Source organism: Chrysochloris asiatica, unplaced genomic scaffold (genome assembly GCF_000296735.1).
Source record: "Chrysochloris asiatica unplaced genomic scaffold, ChrAsi1.0 scaffold00369, whole genome shotgun sequence".
In the NCBI taxonomy this organism is placed as follows: Eukaryota; Metazoa; Chordata; class Mammalia; order Afrosoricida; family Chrysochloridae; genus Chrysochloris; species Chrysochloris asiatica.
This window is the reverse complement of record NW_006408887.1, coordinates 819,657-829,784: the sequence shown is the minus strand read 5'-3', so window position 1 is coordinate 829,784 and position 10,128 is coordinate 819,657. Positions and strand designations below refer to the sequence as shown.

The 10,128-nt window shown below is 37.6% G+C and overlaps 2 protein-coding genes across 3 annotated transcripts in view; one reads left to right on the top strand and one right to left on the bottom strand.

The window, feature by feature from the left end:
* The window catches only part of LOC102811741 (glyceraldehyde-3-phosphate dehydrogenase-like), a 2,994-nt gene extending 1,310 nt beyond the window's left edge, over positions 1–1,684 (top strand). Inside the window, exon 2 of the mRNA XM_006876245.1 lies at positions 1,565–1,684. Within this exon, the coding sequence (XP_006876307.1) occupies positions 1,565–1,684 (120 nt within the window). The remainder of the gene's footprint in view (positions 1–1,564) is intronic.
* The window catches only part of FAM120A (family with sequence similarity 120A), a 203,013-nt gene that overhangs the window by 73,742 nt on the left and 119,143 nt on the right, over positions 1–10,128 (bottom strand). For both annotated transcript variants that reach the window (XM_006876241.1, XM_006876240.1), the window contains one exon: positions 1,979–2,066. In XM_006876241.1, coding sequence (XP_006876303.1) covers positions 1,979–2,066 — 88 coding nt within the window. The remainder of the gene's footprint in view (positions 1–1,978; positions 2,067–10,128) is intronic.

Sequence of the window (10,128 nt, the reverse complement as noted above, 5' to 3'; positions counted from 1 at the left end):
TGCATGCTGATATATGAAAATACACATGATATATTGTTTGGTGATAATACTCATTCTTGTAATAACCAACCACCAAATAAATGCTCGCACAGTATATGAACAGAAAAAAAATTCAGACTCCAAGATATTGGTGCTAGATTATTTTGATATACTGAAACTGAAACATGGAGAAGGGAAACTTGAATTTTCTTTATAAAGTTTAGCACACTATTATTTGCATTATAGACATTTTTATTTTTGAGAAAAAATGTTGAGAATAATAACTTTATAATTGATTTAATGCTATCCTTAAAGACATCTTTTTCTGTATGGAAACACAGAAAATGTATTCTTTGTAATATTAAGGAATTCAAGGCTTAATTTTATCTTGTAAAACACAAAATGTCATCCTGGAGTCAACACCCGAGCTATTATTGCTCTGAATAATCTTTAAAATTTTAAACAAAAACATCATCTGTAATATTCTTAAAACCAAATAATGTTGTTGATAAGCGCCGTCGAGTCAGTTTCTACCCATAGTGACCCTGTATAGGGTTTTCTGAGGAGCAACTCGTGAGCTTGAGCTGGCGACCTTGCAGTTCAAATCAACTTTGCAGTCCAGCACATTAACCACAGTGCCACACCAGGCCTCCAAACCAAATAATAGTTGCATCTGCCTTGAGGATAAAGCTCTCCTGAGCACTATGGGAACCAAGTGACTAAAGCAACCTGAAAGACAAGGACTTTAAAGGGCAGTGTGTTTATGTTCATGGGGAGGAGCAGCTCAGAGGAGGAGGGTAAGAGAAGTGGCACAACTCCACAGCTGTAACCAGGGTCACTGAAGGATACACAGGCACCAATCTGCTATAACTGGTATGTATTTTACTGTGTATGTACTCAACAACATAATTAGTCAAATTAAAAAATAAAAACCACAAAGTGCCAAAATTCATCTGAAGATAATTCAATATCCTCCACAACCCTGCCACCTGCAGAACTAGATGGAGCCCAGCTACTCCTACCGATTGCTCAAAAAGGGATCACAATAGAAGGTACAAATTAGAGCGGGAGAAATATGTGAAACAAAACTCAAAATCAAAGAAACAAACAAACAAAAAAAACCCCACTAGAGCTCACTGGTTTGATAGAGACTGACACCAGTGTGGTATGTACTCCTTAAAACAATCAACCAAAGGAAGTAAAAATGGCAGCAAAAGGGGTAAAACTCAGACTAGACAGGAACAGGAAAAAAAGGATGAATTGAAATGGTAACCTCAAGAAGGAAGTAGGAAGACTGCTGTCACATTGGAGATCGCAATCAATGTACACGTAAAATGTTAAGAATTGTTGAATGGAAAACCACTTTTTTAAAAAAAACAAAAACAAAAACAAAAAACCACTTTTTGCTGTAAACTTTCAACCAAATCACAACAAACCTGTGACCTGCTACTTATTAGTGGTCAAGTGGTCACTGTTTTCCAATATAGTAAGGTATTTCTAGAGGTCACTATTAACAAGTATAAGTAGAACAGGAGAGCAGGGAGTGAAATGTAATTCAGTCTCATTTATAATCTGCACGTCCCAGATGCTTCATCACTTAGCTTCACAAAAATCCTACACAAAACACATGCTCAGGAGGTCTGAAGTTCCTTGTTCAGGTTTTCCACAAGGTAAGCAGTGCCAGTCCTGTTCTGATGGAAAGTGAGAAAGCAATCCATCCACTCTCATCCACTTTGTGAGTTTTCATAGACTAACAACATGCTTATGAGCCCTGGTGGGGCACTAAATTGCTAACTGCATGAGACTGCTAATTCGCAAGATCAATGGTTCAAACCCACCAGACACTATTGGAAACAGGGTCACTATGAGTTAAAACTGACTCAATGGTACTTAACAAAAACAACAACATACTTAAAACAGACTTCTCCCCACCTTTAAATACTAATAATATTGACTTAAAAGAGTCAAACCTTAAAATAAAAGGCATAGAATTTTCTACCTTTGTTTGGTCTCCTGGATCTCCACGTGCTTGAGGTTCTGAGTGGCTTCCTGTCTTCTCCCAGCCAATTTTGTTCCCACTGATATGGCTGAATATAAAACGAAAATGATTACTGTTTTGTTCCCCTTTGCCAAACTTGCTCTACAATGGTAAGAAGAGTGCTGACTTGAGTCTACAGATTCAAAACTAATTTCATCTCCTCCCCAAAATGTCTCTAGAAATTATCCTATTACAACTATTAACAGAATAATTTCTTCCTGTTTCAAATGAGTAGGCAATAACGCCTTAGTACAAAAAAGAAAATATCAAGCAACTAAACTATATACTGGACTCCTGGTGTGGTGCTATAGGATCAGCACTGGACTGCAAACCACAAGGTCAGCAGTTTAAACCCACCAGCTGCTCCTCAGAAACCCTACATAGGGTCACTATGAGTCAGAACTGACTCGATGGCACTTAACAACACCAAGCTATATCTTGGAGTTCTGGTGTAGGATAAGCACTGTACTCCTAACTAGAGGTAAGCAGTTCAAACCCACTTGTAAACCCTATACAGGGTCGCTATGAGTCAGCAGCGACTTGATAGCACTTAACAACTAAGCAAATTATATAGTGTACTCAGCAGCAATGAACAGAAAGAAAAACAAATACAGCCCTTATCTTGGTGAGTTTTCAATCATAATGGAGAAACAATCATGTCATTTAATTTATAAATAAGGTATTAAATGCAAATACAGGGCAATTCTACCTATTCAGGGAAAACCTAAACCTAATCCATTACTACTGAGTAAATTTCAGCTCACCATGATTCTGCTAGCATAGAACTAACTGCACTACAGGGGGTTTCCAAGGCTGCACATCTTTATAGAGCCAACTGCTAGCATCTTTTTCTCTGAACAAGAGCCAAGCACTTTAACTACTGTGCCACCAGTGCCTGGCTGCCAACCGGAAAGTCATTGGTTCAAACCCTCTAACCACTCCAAGGGAGACAGATATGGCAGTATGCTTCCGTAAAGATTGTTGTAGTTGTAGCTATTGTTGTTTTTAAATGCCATCGAGTCATACTACAGTGATCCTGGTACAGGATCTCCAAGGTGGGTTTAAAATACCAATCTTGTGACTAGCAGTCCAGTGCTTATCCTACAGCTTCACAGGAGGTGGAAACCTTATGGTGCAGTTCTTTGTCACATGCAGCCACTATGAGTTGGAATCAATTTGATGGCAAATGGAATTCAAGAAAAGGGGGCATTATAGTACAATCTGACTCAACAGAAAAATCTGAGAGGTGGGAAAAGTACATTCCAGTCACAGGAAATAGAATGATCTTGGTTAGATCAAAGGAGAAGAAAAAGTTAACTAAGATGTATTTAAGAAATGGCTTTATTTGGCAAAGTAGTTAAAATAGAAAAAAGAAAAAACAGGGTGGGAAAAGACTGTGGGCATCTTAAAATACAAGAATGAGGTATTTCAATCAGCATTTAAACACAAAACAAAACTGAGTTGACTTATTAGCAGTTTGGGAACACAATTGGTGGGTTTTAGATAGCATTTTAAAAAAGTGAACTGGAAAAGACCAGAATGCCGAGAATACAGAATGAGTAAGTATTATTTCATGAATTATTTTTTTCAGTTGTGTATTATGGGTTTACTATGGGTCCCAGGCAAAAGTTTTGGAAAAAAAGGAAAGAAAAAAAAGACACAAAGATTCTATGATGGCAGGACGTGCTGTGAAAACAGCAGAGAGTACAAGAGGCAAAGGACAACTGGAATAGCTCTTGGCACACAGGCCCTTCACTTGCCCCACAGCTCTTGGGGTCTCAACCTTGCCCCCTCTGCAAGCTCATGCTCCAGAAGTATCTTTTAAAGGGCCAACTCCTCACAGACAAATAAGCAACATTGTGATAAATGAACAAAAGACTGAAGTTGTCTAAGATTTCATTTTACTTGAATTCACAACCGATACTCACTGAAGCAGCAGTCAAGAAATCAAACAACTTATTGCACTAAGAAACCCTGTTACAAAAGACCTCTTTAAATTGTTAAAAGCAAAAATGTCACTTTGAGGACTAAGGTGAACTTCACCCAAGCCAAGGCATTTTCAATGGCCTCACAGGCATATGAAAGCTAGACAATGAATAAGTAAGACTGAAAAAGAATTTATGCCTTTAAAATATCGAATTGGCAGAGAAAAGCAATTGTACCATGGACTGCCAAAAGTACAAACAAATCTGTGTTTGAAGAAGAAAGTGTTTCGATAAGTTTGTAGAATTCTTTGTATGTTTTTTGCAACTTTATGTATGTAAGTCTGGAATGATTTTAAAATAAAATGCAAAAAACAAAAACAAAAAAATTTTTTTTTAAAAAAAAGTTTGTTTTAACAGAGAATTAAAAGATACTGGGAGCTTTCCACCAGCTTCTTGAAGTACCCCCAAACATGCTCCTTGGAAGTGAGGATAGCAAGACTTTGACTTATGTACTTTGGACATTATCATTGGGAGGGACCAGTGTCTGGAGAAGGATAGCATGCTTCATAAAGTAGAGGGTCAGCAAAAAAGAGGACTGAATGGAACTGACACAGTGCTACAACTACCCGTAAGGATGCCTCAGGACCAGACAGGGTTTTGTTCTGTGGTACAGAATCACTTGATTTGGAAACGACTTGTGGCAACTATCAACTACAACAAATTGCCAATGTGGGCCACCAGGCATACCAGTGTGCGGCTATGTGCCATGGAGTTGGTTCTGACTCATAGCGATCCTGTACAGGGTTTCCGAGGCTGTAAATCTTTATGAAGAGCAGAAAGCCTCATCTTTCTCGTGCGCAACAGCTGGTTCACAGCCCAATTCATAACCACTACGCTACCAGAGCATGCCAGTGTAGGCAATTCAATTGGTTTGCCTTTCTAGCTGACCCTCTGACAGATGGAGAAATGGTAAGACCAGCTAATCCTCCTATCTTCAGATCTACTTTAATTTAGCTCTAATTTAAAATTTTTAAATCTACAAAAAGGACGAAGATAAAACTATCCGCTGACTTACCGTTTTCCCATTAGTGGTGTTCTAAAATGATTGTGACAACTCACTTGTTAGGTCTTAGATCCTGTGTCAATTTAATGTATCCCTTCCTCACTGCTATGTTCCCTTCTGGCATTTATTACTATTTGTAATTAAATAACTTCTTAATCTTATGTTTTTATCATTATAAATTTTGTGAAGACAAAATCTTAAGAGTCACCATCACTCTGTGCCCAACATCAATCATAGTGTTCAGCATGGAAATAGGAGTTCAGCAATTGAATGCAGATTAACAAAAACTTCATCCCTAGTGATTTTAATTCAATGTTTCTGGGATTAAGACTCAGGAAGCTGAGTTTGTCCTTAAATATCACACTAGAAGATTGTAAGAGACGAAGACCATACTTGGAGGGAAAGCTTCCACAAAAGATGGAAGCTTATGTCTACATTAAAAATGAAACCCTAAAGCTCAATTAACTTGTCCCAAAACCACACAGAAAACAGTATTAGAGAAGTCATATTTATAAATCGTTTTGTTCTATATAGATTATGAAACAAAAAAAGACAGTTATAATCTATATTAATAGAAAATCTAAAATTCTGCCTGTAAAGCATCTTGACAATGGTAAATTTGAAGCACTAGAATGCAAGGTTGATTTGAATCACAAGGTCAGCGGTTCAAATTCACCAGCCACTCCTTGGAAACCCTATACAGGGTCACTATGAGTCAGAACAAACTCATTGGCACTTATCAACAACAAACATGAGTATATACATACATACATACATACACACACACACACACACACACACACAAGTCCTATAGATTTCACCAGGAAAAATTATACTAATTTGCAACTAAAGAAAATAAAATGTCTGAATGCTATACATGCCTTGAAGTATAGATAGATTACTTAAAACTTCAGACTATTTCTATATATAATTATGCTTTATTTTATATAACTGATTATATGTTATAATTATACTTAAAATAATTTAATTCAATTAGATATTTCATTGATTTATACTATGTTGAATTATGCTACAATACACACAGAAGCACTAGGAAGGCCATGGGGCAGTTGTCAGGCACTGTGAAAATAATTTATAGGCGCTATTTCATTGAATGCTCATCCACCTTCACTGCACAAATCTTTTTATTTCAGAGATGATAAAACTTAGGTTCAGAGAGAAGGAATCTTCACAAACTCACAAAAAATCATTAGATTCAAACCCAGGCCCATTACTTCAAACTATTACCACATGGTGTTACAAGAAAAATCTAGCTTCAAGATGGTTTTTACATTCACATTTAAGAATGGAACTTCATCAACAGGGAAAACAAGTGTTCTTATAAAATTAAGAACTGTTACATGAAGTAGGGTAAGTGTACACTACCCATTAAAGTACTTTGTAAACTGTCAAGCAATGGTAGAAGTACAACTTCACTTGAGGGCTTTCTCTCTATACCAAAGGTTGTCCAAAATAACAAGCAATTCTTATTAATGAATGATTTCTTCTATAAATTTTTCTCATCAGCAGGCTGGTGACACTTTGGAGGAAATGTAATGATACTCATTTACATTGAGTATAGAAGTGTGCTGACTTGTCATAGTAAGTTGTCACTGAAGTTCCCACCTGCTATAGGCTCATGGTTTTTCCTTGATGGAGCAAAGAAGAGGGCAATGACAAAAGTCGTTTGTCAACAGAAATGAAATAATGGAAACACCGTCAAAACAAAACAAAAAAATAAAGATTAAAGGAAAAAGATCAAATCAATCACAGAAATACTGTGTATGCACGCATGTGTGTGTCTGTGTGTCGGAGATATGATCCAAAAAAACTGAAGCCTGATTTTCAACAAATGTATGAAAACTTTTTACACATCTGTCTGTTCCTTAGCTTTGACAATATCACAAACTGGGAGGGTTCTACATCAGTGTAAGTTATTAGGGTATGAACTATAGTGGTGCATAATAATGGAAAGAAAAAGATCTGATATCCTCATTCAACAGATATTTACTGAGTTCTAACCAAGGGAGTCCTCCTGTGATGCTGCAGGACAGGGGAGGGGATCGTTTTATCTGCCAAAATTTATAACACCATTTCGCAGGCCTTAAAAATTTATCAGTTTCAAACTTAGCCTCCACTGCTTGGTCAAACTCACCCCACCACAAAGTCAGGAATCCTGGTGTGGCGCTGTGGACTAATGTGTCAGACTGCAAAATCATTTGAACTGCAAGGTCAGTGGTTCAAGCTCATCAGCTGCTCCCTAGAAACCCTATACAGGGTCGCTATGGGTCGTAATTGACTCGATGGCACTAACAACAACCATCCCAAAGTCGGCGGTTCAAACTCACCAGTCACTCCTCAGAAATCCTATACAGAGTCACTATGAGTCGGAATCGACTTGATGGCACTTACAACAATGTGATGGCTGGAACGGTAGTTGCCTTTGCCAGATGTTCTCCACCACTACTGTAGGATAATCACTGAACTGTTAAACACATGGTCATTGATTCAAACCCACCAGCTGCTCCTCAGAAACTCTATACAGGGTCATATGCATCAGAAGTGACTCGACAGCACTTAATAACAACAATCGCCATCAAGCAACACCTCCTGGTGTGACGCTGTAGGATAAGCAGTTGAGTGCTAATTGCAAGGTCATTAGCTCAAATCCACCAGTAGCTCTTGGAAATCATACACAGGGTCGCTATGAGTCAGAACCAACTGGACAGTACTTAACAGCAACAATCACCACCTCCAAGGGACAACTATTGAGTCAGGTGATCTACTGATACAGGTTCTGTCACAGAATGATGAGTGGGCACTGTAATTTGGGACCAGAGAATGATTCCTTATGTTATACTGGTATGAGAAATTAAAAATAAAGTCCCAGGATGATATTTTACATCTTTCTGTTGGAGAAAGATAAACTACAGCAGACACTACAGATTCAATGGACAAGAAAATTGTGCCTTTATGTGAGGGAACAGAAATTTACACATTGCTGTGAAAAGATCAATATAAAATGTCTGCATTGGTCAATACCTAAATGTATGAGGAAACACACACTTGATATATATATAGATAAACATACACATAACCACTCTTCCTATGTAATGGGAAATATAATTGTGCAAAAGTAATTCAGAACTGCTTTAAAACTCAAAATATCCATGTAAATGAACCATTTGTCTGACTTTCACACTTAGCTTCTAGACTTTGCACAACTCAGTACCTAGAGCAGGGTAATAAGTAATACTCTTGTGAATCACAGTTTCTTCAGAAATGAAGTCTGAAAAGGATTCAGAGAAAAACATCAACATCACTTCAAAGGAAAAAAAAAAAAAAAAGAAACACTAGGAACATATATTTCCTGGATACCAAATCTAGATGAGCTAAATGCAACTTTAAAAAGCTATGTCTTGGTGTGGAGCCATAGGATAAGCACTAGAACTCAAGGTCAGTTTGAACTGAAGTTCAAACTCACCAGCCACTTCTCAGAAACCCTATACAGGGTCCCTATGAATCAGAACTGACTCGACAAGAAGTTTACATTAGAAGTAAATTTAATAATCTGGTTTTTCATTGCACTAACAGTTAATTTTAAAATAATGATAGTTACTGTTTACGATGCTTACTCATCAGCTCATTTAATTCACACACTCAACAAACATTTTATAACACATTTGAGTGACCTGTGGCTTAGAGAGTTTGAGGTTTCTCAACTATAAATATCAACCAGAATTATGAAATCACAGCCAGAGACTTTTAAAGAACTGGTTCTTGATAACAGTTGGTTCTCAGTGTTGGTACCCCTTGAGATGAACAGTTCTGCCTAGGTGGGTAAATCATCTTTCCCAATGCAGATGAGTCCTATAGAGTCACATGGTAACATAAATTAGCTAGGGGAAGTTTTGCAAAGCTTATTCAACAGATGCTATCTCAGAACTACACCTTAGAATAAACAATGAATATTGAGATATATTCTTACAATGGGTTTTTCTCCATACTTACAATATGTATATAAATATATAAGGAAATAAAATAAATCTGGCCTGTGCCATCCTTACAATTGTTCCTATGTTTGAGTCCACTGGTATAGTGACTCTGTCAGTCCAGCTTGTTGGAGGTTTTCCTCTCTTTTTGTGAACCTCTACCAAACATGATGTCCTTTCTCCAGGGATTACTCCCTCCTGACAACGTGTCCAAAGTATGAGAGACAAAGAGTCTCACCATCCTCACTTCCAAGGAGCACTCTGGTTGTACACATCTTCCAAGACAGATATGTTTGTTCTTCTGGCAATCCATGGTATATAAGATTCTCCTCCAACGAAATTCAAGGGCATCAATTCTTCTTCGATCTTCCTTAACCACTGTCCAGCTTTCGCATGCCTATGAGGCAACTGAAAAGACCATGGCTTGGGTCAAGAGCAACTTAGTTTTCAAAGTGACCTCTTTCTTTCGTAACACTTTAGGGAGATCTTTTGCAGCAGATTTTCCCAATGCAATACATAGTTTGATTTCTTGACAGCTGTTTTCATGGGTGCTGACTGCAGATCTAAGTAAAATGGAATCCTTGACAACTTCAATCTTTATTTATTGTGATGCTGCTTAAGAATACATACTTATATGTATGTTATATATCTATATTTATTTGGGAGTCCTGGTAGCATAGTGGATTACACGTTGTACTGCTGTAAATATCATTTACATTGATATTTTGAGTTTTCAAATCAACCAACTACTTCACGGGAGGACTATGAGGCTTTCTGCTGCCATAAATATGTACAGCCTCGGAATCCTTTTACAGGGTTTCTGAATCAGAACCGACTCCACGGCACACTACCACCATCAAGTATATATTAAGTTAACAAAAAATAGGCAAGTTCCAGTTCATCAGATGAAATCCCATTGCTATGAAATTATGTTAGTACACGGACTTCCTCCGTGGTACAAAGAGTTGATGCAGTTGACTGCTAACTGAAAAGATTGAGGCTTGAGCCCACTAAGAAGGGCATCAGAAGAAAGACTTGCCAACCTACTTCTGAAAAAGCAGCCACTGAAAACTCTGTGGAACATAGTTCTACTCTAACACAAACAGGAGAGTCATGAGTGGAATTTACTCA